This window comes from Pholcus phalangioides, unplaced genomic scaffold (genome assembly GCF_987345545.1).
Source record: "Pholcus phalangioides strain wild (caught in Gottingen) unplaced genomic scaffold, Ppha-v1.0 ptg000024l_1, whole genome shotgun sequence".
In the NCBI taxonomy this organism is placed as follows: Eukaryota; Metazoa; Arthropoda; class Arachnida; order Araneae; family Pholcidae; genus Pholcus; species Pholcus phalangioides.
The window spans coordinates 13,922,643-13,935,617 of record NW_028301616.1 but is presented as its reverse complement, the minus strand read 5'-3'; the positions used below and the strand labels follow the sequence as shown (position 1 = coordinate 13,935,617).

General features: G+C 38.4%; 1 protein-coding gene across 1 annotated transcript; it reads right to left on the bottom strand.

The window, feature by feature from the left end:
* Positions 1-1,434: 1,434 nt before the first annotated feature.
* LOC149068782 (uncharacterized) lies at positions 1,435-11,645 on the bottom strand. The gene is made up of 2 exons (XM_089250630.1): positions 11,476-11,645; positions 1,435-7,471 (listed from the first exon to the last, which is right to left on the bottom strand). The coding sequence occupies exon 2, from the start codon at positions 7,124-7,126 to the stop codon at positions 5,621-5,623; it is 1,506 nt and encodes a 501-aa protein (XP_089106756.1). The 5' UTR covers positions 7,127-7,471; positions 11,476-11,645; the 3' UTR covers positions 1,435-5,620.
* Between the last annotated feature and the right edge of the window lie 1,330 nt (positions 11,646-12,975).

Sequence of the window (12,975 nt, the reverse complement as noted above, 5' to 3'; positions counted from 1 at the left end):
TAATGGGCCACCTGTTTTTTGAAATTAAATGTATGGAATGTGTATAAGAGATATCCAGGAAAAATGATGGGGGTAAGAGTTTTCATAGACACGCTGCAGAATTTCACATTACTGATTGGCGTTAGACACTATCCTAAAATAAAAAATCACTTCTTTTTAAACTGCATTAAAAATTTACGCATAAATGAAAATTATTTTTCCTCAAAGTGTCAGAAAATGCCAAAAATTAATTATAATTAATTACTAATTAATTATATAATTTTTAATTACGGGGGAATGCTATTTTTTTTTAAGGCATATGTTAATACTTCATATTTTTCCCCTTCAACAATAAATATTGCACTAAAGCATAAAGCATCACAATTTCACATCATTATATGCTGAATACTTTATCCATCATGGTTCAAAGACATGAAAATTATACTACTAAATCAAAGGAGGTGGCCTATTTTACAGTCCAATAGTTTTTATACATGGTTCTAGTTAATAGTTTATTATGATATATAATCCTTACAGAGAGTATCTTTTGTTATAAAAATCCAACAGCTATCAAGGCAGGGCCACTTAAACATATCATTTCACTCTGAAGGAGCTCTTTTTAGGCCAAACAATAAGCCAAAAAAGGAAAACGACACAATTTCTACAGTGACGACTTCTCATCACTGTGTGGGCATTGTGGTGGATTTGCATCATATAGGTGCAGGCATTATGATGGATTCACATCATATAGGTGCAGGCATTATGATGAATTTGCATCATATAGGTGCAGGCATTATGATGGACTCTTATCGCAAGGACCCAGGTTAGAACCCCCCTGATGACATAGTGGTGATTGGCTGAGAGAAATTGGTTTTTCAACTTGAAGAGCAAATACAACTCAATTTTCCATTTAAAAAAAAGTCTCACCACAGATTGCAATCAGGCCTACATTTAAAATTTACACACAATATAAGAGGCAAGAAAAAGCTGTTGGGTTGCTCACTTCCAAATTTGGAAGACAAACCACATAACTCCAAAAACACTGGCATTCCTCAAAAACAAACTCCATGTTAGACCCACAACCATAGGCATAAGCAGAATTTTCTCGTGGGGTTTTTTAAAAGTTTTTTCCTGTAAAATAACACTATAATCTCGGCTGGAGGGGGAGGTTAGAATCCTTACCCCCCCCCCCCCTGCGCACGCCAATGCCCACAACACATACATACTATATACATTCTGACAAGCACCAATTTGTCAGAAGTTCCTTCGAGGAATGTTCATGCAGATTTATCATGCTTTGCACAGTTCAATAGCAATTCATTCAGCAATGAATAAAGTGAAGCTTTGGGAACAGAACAAATACGAATTGAAGGAGGAAGGACAATATAAAACAAAAATTTAAAAAGTTCAGTAGTTTTTATGTTTGCATTACTTTTTTAGGTGAAGCAAGAAATGATGTCATACTAAATGCATTTACAGAATTGTCTGCTTGTATTCAATGAGTAAATTCAAAATTTTTATTCACACTTTTATCATTTGGTTTGTGCATATAATTATTCTTTTTTTACATCCTGCCAATGGTTATTGCAAATGACCACAATGACCATTTAAAACTTTGCCAATATAAAGTACACCTTGATACATGTAAGTACACTGATTCACATCAATTTTAATACAGCGGTGATTCACAATTCGACGGTCTCACAATTCAACGTTCAAATTCCTTTCGACTGGCATAAACTGCCAGACAGACTTAAATTGGGAAATATTGTTCAACAATTCCACATTAGTGTGGTAATGGATTAGTGTCAAATCGCAAAGCACCACTGTATAAAGTACACTTTTTAAACCACCACCACCATCTATTTTCTAGTTCTTCTTAGCAACATTGAAATGGTCTCATTGACCTGGGGAGGTTTTATGCTATGCACTTCTGATCACAGTTGAGAGGCTCGGAACTTTGTGAGCCTGAGAATGGTTGCACATAATATATAGCCTACAATGAATATATAGAGATTTATACACATCCTGAATAAAGTCAACAAAATATAATTTTCTAATGAAATAAAACTACAAAAACAAACCGATATATAATTTCCTAAAAACCAACCATAAATAAATCATACCCTGAAAAATGGATTTAAACTGAGGAGTCTAGTTTCCCCATGATATCAAAAGCTGCAAAAGTTTTCGTCCGTTGCAAAAAATTACTTATATCAGGGGTGCAGAACTTTTTCAGTCTGCTGGCGAAGTATGTGATATGGTAAACTGCTTCTCTTTTTCTTTCTGGCCTTGAGCGATTTTTTAGTTATTATTATTTTATTTTTTAAAGAATTTTAAAGTTAGAATAGATATACTATAAAATATATATATATTATTCCACGATAATGCCAAACGTTTGATAAACTGCAAGGAGAATAAAAATGGTAATTTAAATGTACAAAATTAAGTATTATTCAAATGTTAGTGTTTCATTCATCAAATTTAAGAAGGAGCCGCCATGATGGAAGTAACATTGAATACAAGGATATCAGGTGACCTATTTAAGGATGTGTAGTGACAGCCGGGATTACACTATAAAATTTGATAAAAGCTCTTATAAAACTTGAAAAATTCAACCATAAGTGTGCTTTATTGTTTGCTTTTTCCATGTTTTGTAAAAGATCTTTTATCAGGTACAGCAGTTTTTCTAATGGGTACTATACTGTGATGGCTTTTATGTTGGATGGCCATGATGGAAGTAACATTGAATACAAGGATATCAGGTGACCTATTTAAGGATGTGTAGTGACAGCCGGGATTACACTATAAAATTTGATAAAAGCTCTTATAAAACTTGAAAAATTCAACCATAAGTGTGCTTTATTGTTTGCTTTTTCCATGTTTTGTAAAAGATCTTTTATCAGGTACAGCAGTTTTTCTAATGGGTACTATACTGTGATGGCTTTTATGTTTCATCGTAAATTAAATTGCTCATTTATGCAAAAACTATGTACCGGCTTCACACACTAGCTTTGTTACTAAAATTGTGATCATTTCAAAACGAAGAATTATTTTGAAGGCTTATACTTTTCACAACAAATTCATTTGGCTTGCTGGTGTCCGTAAAAGAAAGATTTCAATGTTTTATTGTATTGCATGGATTGGTACTATTTCATATTTTAACGAAACGTCACGGGTCGAAAGTCATGCACCCCTGATCCACATTAAATAAGTATTTATGTTTGCGTGATTTCTGTGGAAACATCTCACAACAATCAAGGGATCTGAAAGAAAAGCTAGAAACCTTATAATTTAGACATCATAATATTACATTTTCTATATTTAAAACAGATTTACTTATAGCTCGATATATCAAAGCTTGATATGATGAAGGCCCAGTTGTATATGTACAAATGTGCATACTTCATATGCATAGTAGAGCCAAAGTCAGAAGTCTGGTCATTTTACACATTGGACACTTTGTGAAGTGCCCAGACTTCAGACATCAGCATTAATACAGTAAAACCTCTGTATAACAACGATCACTATTAATGCAATTATGTTTACAAAGTCCCTGCTAGCATAATTAGGAAAATTGGATTTACTCGTTATAGTCATCTCCCTTATGAAGTCATTTTTATTCTGTCCCCACGGGTGGCGTTATACTGAGGTCTGGTTGTATATCTACACAGGGCTGCGACTGGGGGGGGGGGGGGAGAGAAGCAGGCGAATTGGGTGCCCAGGCCCTGGACCAGAGGGGATGCAAATTTAACCCTTCAACATTACAAATGAGCACCAAAATACGTGCTTGCCCAAGTTAACAGAGCGGCCCTGTATCTATATACACAATTTGTAAAACATGAATAAAAGCAATGATGTTATGTACAAATTTACACACATGTACAGCAAAATTTATATTACATGACATAATATGGCCTAAATAAATGCTCTTGTTAACATAATAGATGAAAATCTCAGTGTAAAAATATGCGGATTGTGCTCATTGAGTGGACTCAACGATATATTTGCAAGTTAATATACTAGATATGGGAAAGTCTCTTTATCCTGGAGTAAACAAACAACAGTTTACTCGCAAACTGTTGATTCTAGCATACTCCCAATTGGGAAAAGTATCCAAATAACACGTAGACCTCAGATATACGTCATTCATACTGCAAATGGTGGTATAGTTATTGAAATAAAAAATTAACTTTTCATTTGGCCACCTTGTCCAAAAAAATCTAATGAGAAAGTTGTTGCCCTGTTTTTCCAGAGAACAAAAAAAATCTTCTTTAAGTGCAAATATTTGCTTAGATATTTAAATTTGAAAATTGCTGAAAACAAAGGAAAGAATAGCCTATGAAGCATAAAATGACCTTGTCCGTTCGAGTTTATGTGGTTCTTTTTCTCATTTTCAGCAATTTTTCAATTCAAATACTTGAATGAATATCGCACTTAAAAATGTGGATTTTTTTTATTGGGCTCAGGAGCGAGACAGGGCAACAACTTTCTCCCTCTCTCAAATTTGGTTTTTTAGGACAGGATAACCAAATAATTTTTTATTTTGTTTTAATAACAATGCAACGCCTTGTAATATGAAAGAGGTATCGGAGGTCTACGCATTATTTTGATACTTTCCCCAATCAGAAGTATGCAGGAATCAACAGTTTGCGAGTTATTCCAAAATAAAGGGACTTTCCTATGCACCCTGTATATACATTCTTGAAAAACTAGATTTATGTTGGTCTAAACTTTTTTTCAAACCCATCGTTAATATTTATGAAACACACATACATAGTAGGTCTGCGGACCTCAGAATGAGGAAACACTGCTTTTCAAGTGGATTCCCCTCATGTTTAATGAGAGGAATAGAGTATTTACCATATATCGGTTATAACTACAGCTCACAGACCATATGCAAATGCACTTTTTTTTTAAATATATTTTGGCCTTTTTTAACATTAAGGATAGGTGCATATTTTTGAAGGCTTATTTAAGCTCAATCACTTTTGTACATAATTTTTCAAATAAATATTGCTCTAATATTTTCATGACATCAGTTTTTTCCCCAGCTGGCGGGATTTAGTGAATTAATAGAAATGGTTTGTAATGCAGTATTTTGCAAATATCAACCGTTTCATTATGATTTGATTTATACAATTTTGACATATCTCTATTTCTAGAGATATGTCAAAAAAATTTCAATAGTTTTAGAAACAGGGTCGACATTCTTTTGTTACTACTAAACCAGACATGCACCTCATCTATATTCCTCTGCGGAACTTCTAATGAACTGGTACATGTTGGAATGTGTGTGTGAAGTGAACTTTCTGCAAAGTCTGTTTCTGAGCCATGTTTGTTCTGTGTAGTGATGCCATCTGCCATCAATTTTTTAAACTATGCATGAAGTGTAATGATTGAGTAGTATACCGATGTAGGCCTGAGTACTTTGTTACTGAGCAGCTATAACAAACTAGAAATTAAAAATGCCTGATATAAATGAAAAAACAGGAAAAATGAAAAACAGATAATTGCCTCAATGTGAAAATGGTTTTTCATACTAATATAAATGCGATCTTTCCACATGAGCGATTTATCGAATGAAACCATGCAATAAAATTTTTACAATATGTAATGCAACGAGAAAGGGGAAAATAATTTATATCGATGAATTTTTCTGTTTTTCTTTGACAATGTCATCTGGAGATGGCGAGTCAAATGCGAAATACTTGTTGTAGTCCATTTCTTCGACTATTCCATACAGATTTGAAACATGTTTTGCTACATTTGAGAGGTTCCTTTTCTTCAACTTTGCACACAGGACTTTACAAAACAAACTTGTCCTTCCCTTAACAAGTTCACTTTTTTTCAATGAAGTATAGTTACTGAAATTTGGGTGACGATAACCTTGAGCTATATTATCAATGGGTTTCAATGCGGAGCACAAATCAACATTATCATTGATGAAATCATCCTCACAAATGCTGAACTTCTCGTTATCTGAGAGTTCGCTATCTATTGTACCTGAAAGGGCGCTATCTACATTGCCAGTTGTTATCTCAATATCTCCCTGACTATTATTATCAGAGGATTTCTGTTCAACATTTTTCCCATTATAGTACAAATCCGCCAGTGAGAAGTTCGTTATATCTCCATCAACTGCATCGAAGTCTTCTGGCCCTTCACAGCTTTTATCGGAAGTCACTTCAGAATCTTTCTCGAAGCCATCAACACACAGAGAATTCAACACACTGTTACCAAGTAAGCTGTTTTCAATGGTGGAGACACCCAAGTCCATTTCGGTGAAACTCCCAAGTAAATCAGCGAGTGAAGTACCACCATCAGTTGATTCTTTATCCTCCGCTGACTGCTTGTCTTCACTGAAGTAATAATCAACCAGTGACATCATCCCTCGATCACTATCATCTTGGGAAACATCACCGTTAACCATCAAATCACTGTGGCCAAGATCTAAGGTCAACGACTGCAGCATCTTGCTTAGGCTGCTGTCCTGTGCAACATCAGCAGTAGCATCTGAGGAGGCACTGAGTTCTAAACTACCACTACAATCACCATTGCTTACATCTCCAAGAAAAATCTTTCCAGAACACACACTGTCTGTGAAAATGTCACGTTTGAATCCATTTTTAGCTGGAATCTCAAAGTCTTTCAAGTTGAAACTGTTGAGGTCCGTTCCAGTGAAGCTCCCAAGTAAATCAGCGAGAGAATTACCCTCGTCAGTCGATTCCTTATCCTCCGCTGACAGCTTGTCTTCGCTGAAGTAACAATCAACCAACGACATCTTCTCTCGATCACAGCCATCATCTTGTAAAACCTCACCGTTCAACACCAAATCACTGCGGCCAAGATCCAAGGTTTGCAACATCTCGCTTAGGCTGCCATCTCGTGCAACATCTGCGTTAACATTTGAGGCACCACCTAAAATACTACGGTCACCATTGCTCACATCTTCAACAAGAATCCTCCCAACGCCATCAGCGAAGACGTCGCGTCTGAAGCCATTCTTAGCTGGAATCTCAAGGTCTTTCAAGTTGAAAGTGTTGAGAAACGAGTCAAAGCTTTTGTTTTTATTTAGCTTGTTGATGTCATTAGAGTTATTATTGAGAGTATCAATGAGGGTGTTGCCAGTACCTAAGCTACCCATTTCCGCACATAAACATGGGATGGCGCAACGAAAACTTGTTTTTCAAACTGGAACAAGGTCTTGTACTTGCATGAGGAAATAACCACTCGAATTTAATGATGGACTTTATATTCAATTATAATTTAACTGAGATTTACACAAATTTTCACAATTTGTAAATAAATGCACGGATTTTTTTGCGACATCTTATCCTTCAAGGGCTTCCTCACCCAACGGAAAAACAAATAAACACACTCAGGATTTCTATTTATAAATAGAGCAACGCGCACCTGTGGTTTTTTTTCCCCCTCCACTTCACTTCTCTCGCTTGATTACACAGGTCTTGCATGCTGCTATGACTACCACCTAAAGTAAAAAAAATAGCATTCTTGAAAAAAAAAAAAAACAAGAAAAAGAAAAGTAACAATTAGAAACATTGACACTTTAAAACTGAAAAATATATGAAATAATATTAATTAATAAATTTGATATAGTATTTGAAAATAAAATGAGCAAGAAAAACTAGGCTTCACATTTTGTACCATATACATCCGAAGCAATTGATTTGTGATTGAAATTTCGTCTGAACCCAGGGTGAAAGGGGGAGGGGGTTTACGGTTTTTTTGGGAAGAGTTCTAGAAGTGTGAGGATGACAGGGCTCCAGTCCGAGGGTCCAGGACGGTTTTCTTTTAAGTGTTTGGGTTTTTTTGCACTATAAATTCACTGTAGAGGGTGCCATCGGAAATTCTTGCCTGGGAACATCCAAAGATCTCATCCACGCCTTGTTGGAGAATGCAGGGCCACGTCTACAAACGAAAATTCCCTCTGTCACCCGGGGCCAGTGTACATTTCTCAAGCATTTGCCGTCTTTATTTCAAAATACGAAAGACAGGTGGAAACACCAGCATGAACACGAAACAAGCACAACTCTGACAACATAAACACTTTAGGGCCATGTATATGTCCTCTCAACTGTGGAGTTGATAGCCCCAGTAGTACATTATATTGTTGGTATATCGGCCGACGTTCACAATGTCGTATCGGTACCGGTCCGATATACTAACGATATGGTGTGCTACTGGGGAGGGTCCCCAGCCTTGGGACTAGGAACAACTGCCATCAGTTTTTACTTTTAATGCTATGAATTCACTCTGGAAGGGCTCGTGAAAAATTTGGCACGGGGCCCCGGCCAAAGATTTCAGTTGGGGGAGGGGGGGCGGCTGCTCCACGATGTGGGGGCAAGATTCATTGAAAGACTGGTTATTTGTGGAGATGAAGATTACAAGGAAGAAAATTCATCACTGCCCCCACGGGGACTCGAACACCGGTATCTCGCTTACCGGACGAGTGCTCTACCATCTAAGCTATGGAAGCAGATAGAATATTTCAACCTTGGAGAGTATATATATGTTGAAAGGCACCCCACATGGATCGGGAACAATCAACAATCAACTAATAGCTCGTGAATGACATAGGCCGACCAGATGGCTACGTGCATATAGAAATGCCCTCTCCACTTGTCAATACAAGATTCATCGAAAGACTGTTTATTTGTTCATCTCCACAAATAACCAGTCTTTAGATGAATCTTGTATTGACAAGTGGAGAGGACATTTCTATATGCACAGGGCCGAAATTAGGGAGGATCAGGCGGATCTGCTGTTCCCGATACTGGACCGGAGGGGGGGGGGTACAAATTCATTTTTCTACATTACACCAAAATGCGTGCTTGTCTTGGGGAACCAAGCATCTAGTAGGGGCTCTGTCCATGCATATACATACACTCACACCATACGCTTCAACATGTACCGATTCGTTATAAATTCCACAAAAGAATGTACATGAGGTGCATTGTGGGGTTAAGTAGGTAATGGTGTCAGTTTTTGCCGCCGTGTGGTCGTGTGGTCATAGTGACGGACTCTCATCAGAAGGAGAGGAACTGAGCTTGAACCAAATTGGCGTCACAGTGGTGGTCAACTGAAGTTGGTTTTCTATGGTTTTCAACTTCGAGGTGTGAATAAGTCTCGTCACAGAGAGAGAGTAACAGATATTTAATCATCACACTTTGCATCATAGTTTGAAAAATTAGCAGCAGTACTAAAATTCACGCACAACAGTAGACGCGCACTCTTACTCTGTCAAGTACATGTATGCACACTTCCTTCACAACTCACTCAGTAATGAATTGTCTTTTCTAGCATGGCCCAGGCCATATTTGACCACCTGCTTGTATCTTTTCATTGAGACAGAGCATCGGGCTACGATCTGGTTAGAAGAGGTAGCAAATTGTCCATAGCGATAGACAGGAGTTGTGTTCAGTTTGAAATAAACAAAGTATATCCATTTAGGCACGCCCTCCCCATTATTTGTATGTGCCCTTCCTGGTCCAACGCCCGGGGCACCAGATCCCCCTCCTGCCCTACCCTAGTTGAATACGAAATGCATTTTCTAAGAGCGTGTGCTCTGATCAGAGCACGCGCTCTTTCAGTGCAATACATAGCATGAAACAGAACAGTGAACATTCTGGGAGCTCATCTTTTTCACCTGCAGATATCAGACAAAGAAATGAGCTGATCAATTCCTAAATAGATGGGAACAACTACGAACAGTTCGAAACGAACTCGATTGAGTTGTGTCAACACCAGTTTTAGTAGACTAATTAGGCCGAACACATTGTGAGGTGATCACGAGGTACGGGAGTGCTTAATAGAGACTAGTGACGAAAACAATTGTATTGTTTTGTTCTGCACCTCACATACTCTCGAGTAGCGGGACAAAAAGAAGAGAAAGAAGCCACTCAACCAGATGCCCGACTTGAACAATCCGGTTTGTTTTCATTTCGATCTGCTGATTTTCGCTATCTGCTGATTGCAGGCCCGTCATTTGGGGGGGGGGGGCGGCTGGCTTTTGAAAGTAAACTGAAAATTGTATATATACATACATTAGTACATGTTCTTTGGCCCCCCCCCCCCGGAAAAAGTGAAATGACGACCACGGCTGTTTGGTCCGTTTCTCCTTTTTTTTCTTTCCTTCTTCTGCGGAGGGATCATCATCATCATCATCACACCCTTATCTTTTAATAAGGACGGACGTGTCTTCCTCCACCCCCTATGCATTTTTTTCTTCCTGGTCGCAATTCTCGCTTACTTCATCGCTGCACTATAACCGCAACTATAAAAGTTGGTATTGGTTGTGTACATAGTGTAAAATAAGATATTCAGTATCGCATCTTCCTGTAAATTCTCACTTATCCGATTCTGAAGCCGTTCATTTTAGCCTTCAGTCAATTTTTTTTCTATACACGTTCCTTCTATACCGTGTTTTGGAAAACTTATCTTCAAATTTTTGGCCATATGTGAAACGAATTAAATGATTTCCATAGAAACCTATAGGAAATCGAGTGCCGGCTTACGAAGATTTCGGCTAACGAACGTGATTCCGAAACGAATTATCTTCGTTAGCCGAGGCATCACTATACTTGGAGCGGGGCCTGAAACTAAAGGAGACAAAAGCGAAGACCCAGTTGAAAATCTTGTCAGGGCGGCAAATTTTAGGGATCTAAAAAATAAAATAAAAAAGTTTTGGAAAAATTATGCGGAAAACAACTTTGTTTTTGAATAAGGGAGTTTTATAGTAGAGGGGAGTGGTGTGAGAGAAAATCATTTTCCCCTCCTGACAAAAGTCCTTGTTACGGCCCTGTTTGAAATGAGGCATTAAAATGACTAACACACACGCACGCGCGCACACACACACACACACACAGAAAATATATTATTATTACAGAATTTCAATTTTATAAATTTTTCATTAATAATTTTGTATAATTTTATAACCTGTGCGAGAAAATTTTTCATATTGATAGACATTCCTTTTGTAAAGCTTTACTAATGAAGCTTTCTTTTGTCGTTTTCAAACCGAACGCAACTGAAGTTTATCGCCATGGGCAATTTACCACTTAGTGAGTTGTGCCGAAAGTGTAAATGTGAGCATCTGACAGTCTCCGTGCGTATCTAGTGCTATGTCTGATTTTTCAGTGCTGCTGCCATCTGTATTTCAGAAGCGAAGTGAAGGGTTTATGATTGAATGTTTGCACCGTTTGTAGGCCTGTTGCTCTCTGTGTCGAGACCTTTTTTAAAAGAGATTTCTGCTCGCATTCGCAACAAGAAGCTGGGAACCCCATAAAACCAATTTCAACCGACCACCACTGCGGCTACGGTGGGGTTCGAACCCGGATCCTCACGTTGCAAGTCCGACACTATATGACCACTGGACCACCCCAGTGGCTACGGATATAACTGTACAGTTCCGAGTACGGAAATACGAAAAAACAGCTCTACGATAAAAAAAATATATATATAATAATAACTTACATTTTTTCCATTGATGGCATCTCCCGAGATTATTTTTCGTAAATTATTTTCATTGTTATTATTAGAATAATTATCTTAAAAAACGATCCCGAAGAAGAAATTGTATTATCGTAGCGGTGAGCTACAAAATAACTCTCTCAGGGAAACTGATCATTACATTACAGCTTTTTTTGGATGAGCGTTTTCATCTCAATGATATGAAATATAGATAAATAGGACGAGAAATAAGAAAAACGAAACATCAAATAAAAGGATTTCCAAAAATGGTAATGGTCATTGCAACCAGACAGAATGGATTCACGTCTCTGTTGCGAGATAAATGGTATCATATTTGGTGATATAAAGCATTTATCAGTGTGCATTATCTTTCTTTTCTTTAGTGGTTGAGCAGCGAGGTATTTTTACGCCTACCTGAAATTTACATTTTACGCTAAATATTGGGCTTTATGTATCGATATATTATCAGCAGAGTCGCAAATAGGAAACGAAAAAGTACTTGGTGGTCCTGGGGCAAGCAGGAGTTATAGCGTCCCGTGTTATATAACAAAGCAGGAATTAGAGTGGAAATATAAAAAAATCGAATGGCTATGGCCAGTGGCGTATTTACAGGTGGAAGGCTTTGTGGGCTATAGCCCCGGGTGGCAAATTTGAGGAAAAGAGTGACTTAGAGCCAGGGCCGTATAAAGAGCATCATGGGTCTCCCACGCCAAGTGGTTTTTCTGAGGCCCTAGCTGGCAACTTATCGAAACATTCAACTACTTCTCGTTTTTCTGAGGCCCCCTCTTCTCTTGAGGCCCCCGGTCCGTGCCCGAGTGGGCCCATGCGTTAAGGCGGTACTGCTTAGAGCGTAGGCAAGCATGTGAAGGGCCAAACGAGTGACTTACAGAGCGTGAGCATGCATATTAATGACCAACGAGTGACCTAATGAACGTGAGCAAGCATGAGAATAACCAAACGAGTGACTGACCTAGAGCATTTGCAAGTATGTGAGTGACCAAAACAGTTTGCAAGTGTGTGAATGACTTAAAGAGTGACTATAGAGATACAGTTTGTAGGAAATGGGGGGGGGGTGGGTGAAATAGGGTTATTGCACAGGGTGGCGAATTCATTCTTCCTCACCCTCCACGCCCAAGGACAAGGCTGACAGGGCTCTAGCTCTGGGGCCTGGAACGATTTTTAATACTTTTTTATTTTTCACTCTGTAAATTAACCATAGAGAGACCCATGAAGAAACAGGTTTGGACGGGGGGGGGGCGCCAACGATCCCAGCCCAGGGGTCCTGTTGCAGGATGTGGGGGGGGGGCATGAGTGGATTCGAGGAAAGAAGAGTAATCAAGGAGGCTAGACTTAAGAATGGTAGAGGGGGCGGCAAATTTCGTGCAGCCTACGGGCGGCAACACCGTAAATGCACCCTCTGGCTGAGTATATATTCCGCACATGCTTTTTCCCCTGTATATTTACCACATTTATCGGAAAATTTTGAACAAAAGCGTTCTTGTA